General features: G+C 37.7%; 1 protein-coding gene across 7 annotated transcripts in view; it reads left to right on the top strand.

The window, feature by feature from the left end:
• Positions 1-9490, top strand: part of LOC114458020 (protein mono-ADP-ribosyltransferase PARP6) — a 47951-nt gene extending 38461 nt beyond the window's left edge. For 6 of the 7 annotated variants that reach the window (XM_028440268.1, XM_028440295.1, XM_028440281.1 and 3 more), the window contains 3 exons: positions 1023-1086; positions 3255-3339; positions 7773-9490. In XM_028440268.1, coding sequence (XP_028296069.1) covers positions 1023-1086; positions 3255-3339; positions 7773-7875 — 252 coding nt within the window. In that variant the 3' untranslated portion in view covers positions 7876-9490. Of the gene's footprint in view, positions 1-1022; positions 1087-3254; positions 3340-7772 lie in introns of those variants that run through there. The other variant, XR_003672985.1, reaches the window with a different exon arrangement.
• The last annotated feature ends 5474 nt before the right edge of the window (positions 9491-14964 follow it).

Below are 14964 nucleotides of genomic sequence, written 5' to 3'. Positions count from 1 at the left end.
TTCTATAGTCCAATTTTGGTGAACCTTTACAAATTGTAGTCTCAGTTTGCTGTTCTCCTGTTGTACGTATGTTCAGAGATGCTATTCTGCATTCCTTGGTTCTAACGAGTGGTTATTTGAGTTACTGTTGCCTTTCTATCACTTGGAACCAGTCTGCATGTTCTCCTCTGACCTCTCACGTCAACAAGGCATTTTTGTCTGCACAAATGCTGCTCACTGGATATTTTCTCTTTTCGCACCATTCTCTGTAAACCCTAGAGATGGTTGTGTGTGAAAATCCCAGTAGATCAGCAGTTTCTGAAATACTCAGACCAGCCTGTCTGACACCAACAGCCATGACACATTCATAGTCACTTTAATTTCCTTTCATACCCATTCTGATGCTCGGTTTGAACTTCAGCATGTTGTCTTGACTACGTCTACATGGCTAAATACATTGAGTCGTGACCATGTGATTAGCTGATTAGATATTTGGGCTACACTTGAACAGTTGTACCTAATAAAGTGGCAAGTGAATGTACATTACTACTGTAAATATAAAAAGTTTACTACATATATACATACATATTAACAACCAATACATTTAATAAACAATATTCAATAATATACAATATATAACAGTAATTAGCTGCCCTGTGTTACAATATGTGATATCACTTACTATTTGATTATTAACAAATAATAAATAAAATAATTAATATTTATGGAGGTATATATATTGTTATTAATTATTATATATTAATCATTACTTGTGTAGAAGGTCTAATGGTGCTAGTTGTGCCCTTTTATGCACACAGTCACGTCATGTCGTATTTGCAATCAGTTTTTATTTTCCTTTTGATAAAATACATTTTTATTTTATTTTGTTTGTTTTAGTTTTAAAGTCTGCTCAGTGTTAATAGTTCAGAGTTTGTGAGGGGTGACAAATCATACAGTCAGACTTTCACAGGCTTTCAGATCAGTTGTGCGTAATTATGTTATTCTACAGTTTGAATCATGTAACCTCCGTTTCTTGTTTACAGAGCCGTCCGATACAATCGAGGTTCCTTCAAAGTCGAAACTTGAACTGCATCGCTCTTTGTGAAGGTAGTTCTATGCAGGTCACTTCCATTGATCAGTCAGTTTTTCCTTTAACATACTTTACATATGTGTAATATATGAATGGTGATGTAAGTACATGTTTGAAAGGAGCTGATTATAAACATATTGGATTTGGTGAGCTTTAAACATACATTTTCAGTTGTTTTTACACTTAGGAAACATTTATCAATCTTGGTGCATCTCCACTATGTGCTACCAGCTCCGCTCTACTTCTAAGTAGCAACAGTAAGTGCACAATTACCACCGGTCAAAGTGTCTTTTTTCTTGGAGCATTAAAAACCTGAGCATTACAAAAGCCAAACTAAGATTTGAAAGGAAAGAACAAGATTCATTTGCTGTTTGAATCATCAATTCATTGTTGGAAATGAAACTCCTGCGGAAGGTTTTGTATATTAAGTGTGCAATAGTAACCTGAAAAACAACTGATGTTTATTTTTTTTCCTCCAATTTCTACTGGATTCGTAACAGCTGCGATTCCGCTCCGGTACGGCGGCGGAGCAGATACATTTCCATTCTGTGTCACAGCTATGGAACCAATCTGGCAGTGCACCGCCTTCCGCAACGCATTTGCAGAGTTGCTATTTTTGCCGAACGCTGGAGCACAGCAGATAAATTCCACAAAGATTAGTTCAAGCGGGAGAGAAAGTCATGTACAAGCACAAATAAAAACATCTGGTTTATTTTTCAAATACAATACTCCAGGGTGATCTTTAATTTCCTTCATTTTCATTAGCCTTTAATTAGTCAGGAGAACCACATTGAGATTCATCATCTTTTTTACAGGTGTGTCCAGGCAGCAGTACTTAAAACAAGTTTACAGTGTCAAAATAATACTAAAATATTCTTAAAACAAATAAAAGACACAAAAGAAAAGTACATGAAAAACAATAAAAAGTACAGTCACAGAGTAAGAAAGATAAAACTATAACCACCAAATAGTTAAAAATAAATGAGCTAAAACAAGAACAAGGTGAAGTTTTGGTTTCCAGGTTCTGTACAAGGGCCCTAAACTCTCCCAGTGTGACCAACTCTGTGAGTTTAAAGTCTTTTTGTACAGCATTCCATGAACATGGAGCAGATCACATGAAGGCTTTTTTGTCCAGTTCCGTACGGACGGTCAGAACCGTGAGTAAAAACAAGTCTTTAGACCGCAGACTGTAGTTGCTTTTGGGATTCTGGGTCACATGACTAAAAAGGTAGCAAGGTAGCAAACCAAGAGTTGCCTTGTAGATAAAATTCAGTAAAATTTGATACAGATCTGTTCTTATCTGTTTCGTATATAAATATTGCACTTACCCATTGTTGAATCACAACAATCTCTAGAAAAGTGAAGATTTACAGGGCAGGACGAAGTCTATTTCCTTCTGTTCTGCTCAAAGGACACAATAAACTGTTTATATGGGTTTGTGGTTCTCTTTATAAAGACTACAACACAATATATCGCACAATTACGTGTAAATTCTTGAGTATTAGGTGGAGAACGGAGATGTTCCGCATCTGAGCCGTTCCGCAACCATTACTCATCCAGTGGGAGTGCGGTGTTACCGTGATTGCTGGTGACCTTATCAAGCTTGCTTTTGTTGCATGATTGATGTTTGAGGAGTGATTATGTGGTTGTTGACATCATGTGACCCATGCACTAATGACGTATTATCCCCAAATGGAAAATAATTGTCAGCAGAGATAAAGCCAAGTGCTACAATATAGAAATGCCATAAAGTACAGATCTTCGGCACTACCTAATACAGATTCTCGGAAAATGCGCAAATGTGAGTGAAATAAAGTCGTCACACAAACACCTCTTTGGTGTGAATGAGACAGAAACAATGCAATGGGAGCATCTACAGCAAGCTTCAATCATTACAATGACGTCGTTGATCGGATCGGTGAATTAAGACAGTACAGCCGATCACATTAATTGCATAAAATGCAAAATACCGGCCAATCGGATATAGCAGATCAGATCGGTGTAAAGCCAAATAAAAAATATTGTGATTCTGCTTATTGGTGTGAATGATTTGTAAATAATTTGAAATGAGTGGAAACAGCAACTTTACTGCTACAGCCGATTCAATTAAAGTAATGATACAGTAACATGGATGTACAGTAACAAGCCACAATGTTTATTCTACTTCTGTTGCTATTCCCAACAGTCATCACATCGAAGGATCTGCAGAAACACGGAAACATCTGGGTGTGTCCAGTGTCCGACCACGTCTGCACTCGCTTCTTTTTTGTGTAAGTATTGATTTTTAACTTTTACACCTCTTTCACTTTCACCTTAAGGTAAAATAGATTTTCATCAAAGCACAATTAGATGGCAACACTTATTATTTACCCGCTGAAAGGTGAGTCAGTGAGAGGGGGCTGCGACAGCTAGTGGTACGACGGGGTGTCATTGTGTTTACTTCTATTAATAGACAACTTGTAATCAAGCAGAAATCACAGCTCACTGTAATTGAACTGTGATCACAAACACTGGTAAAATGTTTTAGCATGGCGAATAATAATAGATAAGGTGATTCTGATGAAAGCAAAAGGATTGAACAGTTTTGTAGGCTCTCACTGAATTATGCAGCAAATTAACCTTTTGACTCTTGAATGGTATTCAGATTAGTCTTTGAACCTAGACAGGTAAAGATATGCATTTGTGTGGCAAAATAACAAGGTTTCTTGTGTATTTTTATGGGGAAAGGAAAAAAATGGTAACACTTTAGTTGAGGTTTTATGCATAAGGCTGACATTACGCTGTCATTATCTGTCATTAGCATGAATTAGGTCATTAGGTGTTGTTCACTAAATTATGACACCTTTGGAGCTATGTTAGCATTTTTTGGATTAGGTGGAGGGATCTAGGCAGGTTAGAGGGTTAGGGGTTATGGTCAATTACAATTTTCATTTACAATTCTGTTTTCAATTACTCATGATCAAATACAATTCAATTATGATTACAGTGACCAGCATTTTTTCCAATTACAATTAAATTACAATATTCTTTTATTCTCAGAAAGTCAATTTCAATTACATTCTCAATTACTAAAGTTGAATTACAATTAATCACAATTACTGAGCCTGAAAAAAATAACCTAATGAAAGTTACCCCCAATTTCCACTGAATGCGGCTCCGCTGCGGAACGTCACCGCCGCGTCACCGGAGCTGATAGGTTTCCATTTTAGTCAATGTGTTCATTTCCACCGGGTCCGCTGCGGTGTGTGTCAGCTCCTTCCCAGATGCGGTAGTCCAGTGCCCTCCGCCAGATATACGCAGGGCTTCTATTTCTGGCGGACACCAGAGCATGACGCATCAATCAGCACAGAGCAAATGAAGCTAAACGGGAAATTAAGCACGTACTCCGCAATAAAATATCGGGTTACTTTTCAAAATAAAACACTTCAGATTATATTTCAAGTAAATACATCACCAAAACGTCATAATGTGTAAAAACAAATTCACATCCACTATATTGATTCCTCTCATACTGTAACTGCACTGTAAACTGCAGCAACTTTGATTTAGTTCATGTTTTACTGGTGCAGTTTTATCTCTTCTCTGTTGGCTGTTGCTAAAAAATGTGTCTATGACAAATCCAGAGTCTAACCTTCTTGTTCTCCTTCGTTAGGAACACTGAGCTGTTTATCTGTTTATTGTTGTGTTTATAACACATACATTTAACTGCGTTCTTGCGCGAATATATAAATATTGTGAGAACTGCTCTGTCTCATGACGTCACACTCGTTCAACCGCAGCGCACCGCGGCGCACTCAAAACGCAACCGGTGTGAATTACCGGACGGCGGACAGCTGTGAAATACCGGATCGGTGCCGTGGCGCAGCGGAGACGTATCCAGTGGAAACCCCGGGTTAATCTTCCTCTTGTGTTAGCTTTCTGTTAGCATCTCCAATGATAAATCAACACTAAAAACAAATATCTATCATCTAATGTATTTCCTATCTTTTGGTTACCTTAATAAGCTTCCTAATCAATGAAAATATAGGTTTTAATATTAGTAGATAGTATATACAGTATTCCCCTCGATTTAATTTTTTTTTTAATTGTTAAATGTGGAAAAGCTTGATGTGAAACATATTTTAATAATTGTTAACTACATATGTGTAGAGCTGTACATAGAACTGTAACATGGTTCCCCAGTTTGGCATGAAATTATAATTGACAATTTTTATAGAATTTTCATGGCAATTGCATTTACAAAGTTAATTATTTAAGTTCAATTACAATTTCGATTACGACAGCAACAGATATTTTAAAATTACAATTATAATTAAAGCCACAAGCGAAGTCCGAAGAAGTGGCCGGGGTCGGTTACCCAAGGTCACGTATCCCAATGTTGGGGATCGGGGTTCGGTCTGATTGAATTTGGTGCAAATTGGTGGAAAATCAGCTGAGAGCCTTTTAAAATGTTTTAGCATTAGCATTAACTTAGCAATAGCATTAGCCTGACATTAATGTTAGCTAGCAATAGCATAGCATTAGCATTAACTGAGCATTAACATTAATGTAGCATTAGCCTAACATTAATGTAGCATTAGCCTAACATTAACCTAGCATTAACATTGGGCTAACATTAGCATTAGACTAGCATTAGCAATAACCTGGTCTTAGCATAGCAATAGCATTAGCCTAACAATAGCATTAGCTAACAATAGCTTAGCATTAGCATAAACCTTGCATTTTCATGACTGTTGCATTAGCCCAGCATTAACATTAACCTAGCATTAACATAGGGCTAACATTAGCATTGGCCTAGCAATAGCATTAACATAGTTGTAGCCTCTACATAGCATTAGCATTAACCGAGTATTAGCTTTAACATAGCTTAAGCATTTGCCTAGCATTAGCATTAAGCAAACATTAGCATTAACCTAGTAATAGCATTAAAGTAGAACAGGAAGAAACAGTATAACCACTAAAACCAATTAGAAGGCCTGTAGTATTAGTTAAAAACCCAGTATAAAAGGGAAAAAACATCATAGGCCCCTCCCACTGATCACAGCCTGTTTCTTCTTTATCAGCGACCTGCTCCCATCTGTCTAGGTTAATCAACAGTATTGTGAGGTCAACACGACATATCGTCTTTGTGCTAGAGCCGGACGCCACTAAAAGTGGTGCCAGTCGAGAACGCAAGGCTTGATGGGTAATTTTCACATTGAGTCTTGTTTAGGGATAGGCAGTCATCATGTGTATCAAATATGAGGCAGTTTGAACTTTGTTTATTAGATTGTCAGTGTTATTGTGATTTTAAAATTGTGGCATGCTAACGAAAATTAGCTTTGCAACTTTGCAGCTGCGCCACGACCAAACCGTTAGAGATATGTAATTTCCTTTGAAGAATTTTATTGTTCAGTAGGACCTAAGTGTTCGGGCCGAGTTTGAAGCGAATTGGTTCACGCAAATGTGTTTTGCCATTTTTGACCTTTGACCCAAAATGGCTTACTTCGTGTTTGGTTTTGGGCATGGTCAGAATGTAACTTTTTGCTCATCTTGGGGTCAAGAATACATATGGCAAATTTTGTATGAATCGGTCAAACCTGCGTTTGACAGTTTTTGCGTTTGTAACGCATTTTTTTACAGAGCGAAGGTCAAGGTCACACATTGAAAGGAAATGTTCAATGGTACCAGTCTGAATACTGTATCTCAATTTGTGGCTAAGTTGTAGGGGAAAGAGTGTTTTTTTTTTTGTGACATCATGAACTTTAACCCCTACCAATCTTTTTAGTGGTAGGCCGTACAGCTTTGGTCCATTTAAATATAATACTCCACTTGAGATGATGTTTTTTAACACTTGACGTGGCCTTGACTTTAACCTTGACATTTTGGCTCCAAAGGTCGACTGCACACCCTTGACATTGCTCCTATGAGGTGACATTCGTGTCATTAGTGCTGCATTAATAACCTCGGAGGACTTCCAGGACAAAGGAGTTACAGAAGAAAAATTATAACTCCTCCGAGAACAATGGCAATTGCAAATTGCCAAATACAATTACACTATAATTGTAATTAATTTTCAATTATTATAATTGACCCCAACCCTGTTTAGAGTTAGGGGTTAGGGCAGTTTTGGAAATTAGCAAGGGCCACGGGCAATTTGGCCCTCAATTTAGCCTAGACTGCCCCCAGAAACATATTGTTCTCCGCTCCACAAAAGTTTGCGAGACCAGATTTGTGCTTTTCATCTATTTGCGTTGGCAAAAGCTACTTGGCATTTTAATCTAGAAAATTGTCCAAACTAAATATTTTTTTTTTCCATGGCCCCAATCATCTAAAAATTATGTCCATTTTTTTAGACTACGGGGGACAAAATTATCCCTATGATATTTTCCTAATTTCATTACCCTGGGTTAGGGTTAGGGTAATGACATCTTCAAGACACCTTATTCATGCTACTATCAGGTGTCATGTCATAATAATGACAGCACAATGTCAACCTATATGTATAAAACTTAAAGTGTTGAAAAAATAATTAGACCTCATTTTTAACATGGTGCTATGAAGGGAGTGACAATGGGATGTCTCTATGAGCTAAATGCATAGCTCAGGCTCCCACCAAAGATTTATTTCATGTGTGCATATTCTACTGAAAACTGGCTCTGAATAGCTTACCACTGCTAGAAATCTGCCTGTTTAACATTACAATGAAATATAATTGGTGCAGGTACGAGGACGGCCAAGTAGGAGATGCCAACATCAACACCCAGGAGCCCAAGGTGCAGAAGGAGATCATGCGTGTGATTGGGACCCAGATTTACTCCAGCTAATGGAGGCCCAGCAGTGGATCCATATGTCGGAGGCACACAGGCAGGCAGGCAGCAGACAGTGGGAGCGAATGTTTGGCAGAGCTGTCCTCAGGCCTGATGGACGAGGATGAGGAAGCTTTCGAGCACATTGAAACAAAATGACTGTCTTTTGTTTTCCTCCCTCTCTCATGTTGGCATCTTTACAGTTAACCTGGTTCATTCATTACCTTCAGGTCATTTCCTTTAAAAATCACTAATAAGGACACATACACTGGACCACACTAGTTTGACCTAGCTTTTTCTTTTTTACCTGATTCCTTTGAAAAAAAAACAAAAAAACACCATAATTTCAAATGACAAAAACTTCTATTATGGCAAAAAAAAAGACTAATGTGCAGATTGAAGTTTATATTTTCTGTTTTATCCCAAGTCTTTATTTCTAAATACTCAATATTATATCTTAGTTTTCTCTCTTGAATGAAGTAAGCAAGCTGTGGATTGAGCTTGAGTTGCAAACACTGTAAGCACTTTGTTTTATATGAGAAGTAAATGAACAACAGTGTGACTAGAAGTGATGACTGCAGGATCCAGATGAAAAGAAAGAAAAAGGCAATTTTACTATTAAATGAGCTCAAATGTTCAGCATCTCCGCTAATTCAAGTCAGTGTACACCAAACTCCAGAAAAACCACTTTACCTAAAAATTCAATGATCACATTTTGTCCTTTTTATCACCTACAACCCATTTTTTAGAATGACCCAAACTAATTAAAAGCAGTAACTTAGACAGACATGGCTTAAAATACCTACAAAACTTTTGCTAAAATGACAGAATAATCATTATTATTGAATCACTTCATCACTTTACTTTGTTTAAGGACAATTGTACCATAATCGATCGTCCTTTCTCATTTTTAAGAAGTCGTCACTACTTGTTTTTGTTTTTATTTTGTTTCTGTGGTTCTCAAACTCCATCCTCTGGGCAGATATCATGGTGAGCCACACATTTTTAACCCTCTTACAGACCATATCCAGCCTATGTCGGCTCTCACAACTCTATCAACTGCTGAGAAAACAAGGGTGCATTAAACTGCAACTTCTCTACTGTGTTTTACACCTTGGAGAATTATACAAGTGTTGTATAGCTAATCAAATTGATCATTTATTCATGTACTGTATGTGTGTATGTGAGGCTTTGTATTTTCTTGACATTATACTAAACATTGCACTTACTCGATGATTGCCTAAACTGAAGAAACTGACTGTCCTCAAACCTGTGCAGGAGGGACAACGGAATCAAAGAATCAGTAAATCCTTATGGAAGCAAGTCTATTGGATCCGATATTTGAATTCTGCTGGAACGCAACCCTCTGACCACTGAATGGACTTGGAGGCAATGAAAAGAAAACATAGCGTACGTTACATAAGGCCGATGGAGACGTGAGCAGCTGAGTTTTCTGTGCCATGGGACTCCACCTCTTAACGCCAAGATGTCTGAACTGTGACTCGTCACTGTCTCTCTCCAGTGAGTAATGTTTTCAAAGATGCCTTTGATGACCATGATGAAGTTAAAATGATGATGTTTATGAAAGGTGGTGGAGCAGAAACAAAAGAATAAAGCCTGATTTTGCACAGTTTCTACAAATGGTCTTTTCTCAGAATGGGTGGGGGGATGCTGCGTGATGCTGAACTGGAATAATGGAATTAAGTGGGAGTTTCAGGCACTAGAGGGCACTATTACTCTGACACTTACAAACATCTAGTTTAATTGAAGCACTTTCTGTATATCAGGCAAAACTTGAATAGAAACATTGTGGAATTTAGTTTTCCATTCGAGCTCTACTTTGATTTAGTTTAAAGGTCCAGTAATATGCTATTTTTCACCCAACTCCATTTGTTTTAAGAACCCCAACAGCATAGTATTTGAGGTTTATTTTCCCAAACTTGCCTGTTTTCTGGACTTTTAGCCATCTGAAACATCACTTTCAGAGCACTGTTAAAAACAGGCCATGAGTAGGCGTAAACGAGCTGCTTCAGCAGTATATCCTTAACAGTCTTTCTTCACCTCACCTCTTATGAACCTATGAATAGTCAATTTAAGATAGTCCATTGTTTTGCCTAATCGCTGCGTTGCTTTGGGTCACAAACATCAGATCATCCTATAAAGGCGATACAAAGTGGTATAACTGATTGTGAGCACTCTTCTGTTTATCTATATACTGGATTATCTATATACTGAACCTAAAGATATTAACTGTAATATCAACCTTTTTTTCCTATGTTTGTTTTACCTCTGAGGTAGTTTGAGAGGGAGGAGCTTACATTCTTAAGTAGGGTAGGAGGAGCCAGGATTGTCAGAAGGAGGAGTTTCCACCTTATGACGTATTAGTGGGGGAAAATCCAACTCGCCCGTTTGGAGCTGACTTTTTACAAAATGTGGAATAACAAGGGAGGGAGGAAACTGAACTTTTTCAACTTTGGCCCTCCGAATGAGGCCAATGGAATGTATATCACTGCAGCAAAATCATTATAAAGTGATTTTTTCATAATACGGCCCCTTTAAATCCAGCATTGGGTGGTAAAACGTAACTTTTTTCAGTAACTAGTACTGTAACGCAATATTTTTTAAAGAAATAACGCAGTTACCGTTACAATATGGTGCGTTTGTCCGTTACTTTACTAGCTGCATTGTACTTCCTGTTTACAGTGGCAATACATATTTTTGATGCCGTGCCAACCACGGTAAAACAGAAGAAGAAGAAACATTGTCAGCATGTCTCTGTTTACATCACGTGCACCAATCATGGCGAGTCAATGCGAGAGCAGGATGAGCTTCTCAGAGTGAAAATACACATATTATTTTACTCATCTGTTTCCAAAAGATGCATCGGTGAAGCTAAGCTAACCCCAGCTTTGCTTCACCGTGGACGTGATGAAAGCCTCTGCACCGAAACAACAGCGTATGGATTTTAACGGACTGTGACTGTTATCCAGGGACAGAGCAGCAAAACTATTGCACGGTATGCTGTTGTAAATATGTAGTCTGTCGCTACTGCTGAGTCACTGCTAACAGCTGCTCGTTAGCCTGATATGTTTTTCCACATTTATTTATATAAGCATTTTCAACAGCAGAATGTGCACCTGGAATATGCACAGCTTACTTTACATTACTGTGCTAAGGCTGAACAATTAATGTTTTAATTTTTGAGCAGCTGTTTTGTGCTTTATATGCACATCATTTATGGTTGTTTTATAGCAGTTTTTATGAAGCAGAGTTGGTCAAAATGTATTCCTAATGTTATTCAAATTGCTCATTTATTTATTTATTATTTCAGTCAGATTGGTGTTTGTAAAGACTAATACTGAGCAGAGTTTAGTTCTGTGAATGTAAATGATTAGAAACTGTAGGGTTGGATACAATAACATTTTATTTATCAGAGGCTTTTATCCAAAGCAATGTTAATACAGGGGCACAGTTGATCAACAGTGGATTATTATGTTATTACAGCACTGATATGAAGCTGTACGGACACAGATGACCCAACAAAATAATACATTCTTTAATTCTAAGTAACTCAAAAGTTACTTTTTCCAGTAACACATTACTTTTTGGTGTCAGTAATCAAAATAGTAACTGAGTTACTTTTTGAATGAAGTAATTAGTAACAGTAACTAGTTACTTTTTTTCAGTAACTAGCACAACACTGTTTAAATCACATGTTTTTAGGCTGTAGGAGGAAACAAGATGATAAGCCTTAGAAAACACACAGAACATGCTATGAATTTACCTTGGGTGGTAAGGAACCTCCGCTATCTTTCCAATGAGTACAGGCAAAATGCATACATACTGTAACAGTGTCTTTAGGGGTGTCCAACTCCCCATCCAATTGTTTCACTTTCAATACGATACCGATAATGCAACCTTGAGTATTAGTTGATAACAATAAAAATCCGATCCAATATTGGCCTGACTTATACTTGTATTGCTAATTTTGTAGTGTGGAATGTTAGATAAGGCTTGATCAAGTGACATTAATGGAACAGAGAATAATTATCAGCAACAGTAAATATGAGAAAAATTTACCCATTTATTATCAGCCATTGAGTTACAGGAATTTTAATTTTAACCCTTCTATTATCCTCAAATATTACTAAAATATTTTACCCTTGGGGTCAAGCAGACCCCTTAGGAAAATTGTTGACCAAGTTTTTGTGTCAGACACTTTGCTTATTCGTTGAATGCCGGTACACAAATAAGCCCTTGATAATGAAACCATGACCTGTTCTAGCACCACCATTATACCGAAACTTTTAAATTACACATAATTTATCTTGACTAGTTTTAATCCAAATATTCTCAAATTTACTGACAACATTAATGACCAGAAGAGTATGAATCCTATTGGTTGTGGTAATGATATGACCTTTACTGCAGCACTACCATCAGGTCAAACTTTTAGTTTTAGAGTTAGTGTATCTTGAAAATTTTTCATTCAAATCTTTTCTAAATTGGGATACACTGAAAAAAATATCATGAAAATGTTGTGCCTAATCACAACATTGCAAAACCCCACCCACAAACAGTCGTTGTCCAATCATACATCCATGCAACCATTACTTTGTAAACATGGGTCCGACGTGCTCAGACTAGGCACAATGGTAAAGTGGTGTGCAAGTCGGATACCAGGTACCCCAAGAGGTTGGCTTGGAGAGTCATGTTCTTTCCATTCCCAAAGACGAAAACACAACTGGAGCCACGTCTACAATGAACTCTAAAACTATAAAAACATCTCAGCAGGGATGTGTGTCAGTATGCGTGTATGTGTAGTATGTTTTTAACATTATCTCTTGTCTGCACTAATGTGTATGTTCAGCAAAATGACAATAAAGCTTGATTTGATTTGATGTTGTTGTGGCGACGGCGACGATTGGAGTATACAGTTATTGGCAACTATCATATTACTATGGTTTATTACCATCAATATTTCAGTCGACATCCTCTTGAAGCATACAAGTCTCCCAATCTATATTAACAGGCTTTGTTACCACTTAGCAGCAGTCATAGCTGCTATCTTATTAGCCTTGGGTCACCTGTAGGTTTAGCTAGATAGCTAATGGAACAGTTTGTTTTTATTAAGATCCCCATTAGCTGTGGTAACGCTCTTATAGCTTAAGGAGGATAGTGTTGCAGTAATATAATGTAGAAAGTGTCTAGAGATACTTTAAACGTAGCCATAGCCTCCGGGACTATGGATACGTTACCAGACCCTTTCTACATAAGTGTAATGGTTGGGTGGTCTAAGGCACCGCACTCAAGAATTTATCCTTCCGCTAACATGGGTTCAAATCCCACTTTTGATGTATATTTTTTTTCATTTTAACATATTTAACATGACAAATTCCACCTTTAAAAATACATATCTGACAAAAAATAAACATTTTAGGCATGGGTTAGGGTTATGGATAGGGCTAAAATAAAAGGATTAGCGGGGTAGCTAAAAATAAATATGAGCTAAAATACAACTGATGGAACTTTAAGTCACGCGGTGCACCTATCACGTGATCTAAACTGGCCAATGAGGCACGCTGCGTATGCATAGAGTGGCAGGCTATGGATAAGTGAAACGTATCCATGGCCTATAATATAAGAAAATGTACCCAGCAGTACAGAAGCATAACTGGTCTGGAATGCTTTTGCTTTGATAGTTGTAATGTACCCTTCATTGTTTATTTTAATATCTTGAATATATCCCTCCACAGTATATTGTAACCCCTTTTGCCTGGATCTGGAGGATATCCCACAGGTATTGCAGCAAAAAGAGTCACTATCGCACTGGTAAACTACTCCCAGCCATTACAAACAGGACCAACTCAGGAACATGACGGACATCCCAAAAGTAAATAAGGGGGGCGGGACTTTTGCAAAAGGTCAATTGCGCCCATCAAATTAGGGAAAATCATGAAATATGAAGCAACATTTTTTTGAATGATAAACACTGAATGGGGTCAAATTGACCCCAAGGATATTAGGAGGGATAGTGATAAAATTAAAAAAAAAAAATTACAAGACCCTGAAACTAACATTAATCAATCCAATTAAAAAAAATTAAAAAAAACATATTTTAAAGAGCAAATAACCTTTTGTTTAACTTAAAAAAAAAAAAAAAAAAAAGAATAGTCTACAATTGAATATGATAAATTAGAAGACCTTGAAATATATCTTTTTAAAGTGCAAAATAACAATTCAAGTTCAGCTGCTGGTTAGAAGTGCTGCAGCAGATTTTAAATGCTGGTAAATATTACCCGATCCAGTTTTTGTCTGACTCATTTCAGATATCAATATCGTATCGGGACATACTGTCATCTGCATAAAAACGCAGCTTTCGTTACTGGTCAAAGGCTTTTGAGTGTTTATGACATGATCTAGGCTAATGGCTGTTTTGGCACTGGAGTGCCTGTGTGTGCAGAGAGTGGGTATAATCACAGAGAGGCAGAGGTACTCATGGACACTTCAAATGCACTTTTGATGTGTGTATTTGTTTCTAAAATTGTGCTGCTGCTTTTTCTTAACTCACCATTCAACAGTGGCTGGGGCTGTCGCACATATAGTAGTGTATCGGTGTGACAAGCTGATGATGCGTATGATTCAGGTGGTACCGTGATCCTTGAAACCCGGCCCTCATGTTGGACATGGTCCCCTGGTTTGGCTCGGTCCCCCATCACAACAGCCAGCTGGCTGCTAGCACACTACTGCATATGGTCTACTTCCAACCATTGGTGCAGTTCACTCTGTCACCACTGAGAGGAGCTCTGGTGTCGTTCTTTTTTTTACAACTGTTGTCTTGACATTACTGCTAGTTACATGTAGTGCATTAGCACACACACAGAGACACACTAAGGTGAAAACACACTGCCCAGCGGTTGTTGGGACCCATAAAGAAGTAGTGATGGGAGGGCAGAAGGTCATCGAGGATGTCTGACTCCTGGATGAAGGTACTCTCTCTCCTACCTCCGAAATCAGTGTGAGCATTTGATTTCTGCACAAAAGGAGCAATTACTGGGAGTTGTTTAATCACCCACACTGTTATTGAGCTCGGGGTCTCTTAGCTTG

This window comes from Gouania willdenowi, chromosome 3, assembly GCF_900634775.1.
Source record: "Gouania willdenowi chromosome 3, fGouWil2.1, whole genome shotgun sequence".
In the NCBI taxonomy this organism is placed as follows: domain Eukaryota; kingdom Metazoa; phylum Chordata; class Actinopteri; order Blenniiformes; family Gobiesocidae; genus Gouania; species Gouania willdenowi.
The sequence above is the reverse complement of the archived record's forward strand: the minus strand, read 5'-3'. Positions and strand labels throughout refer to the sequence as shown.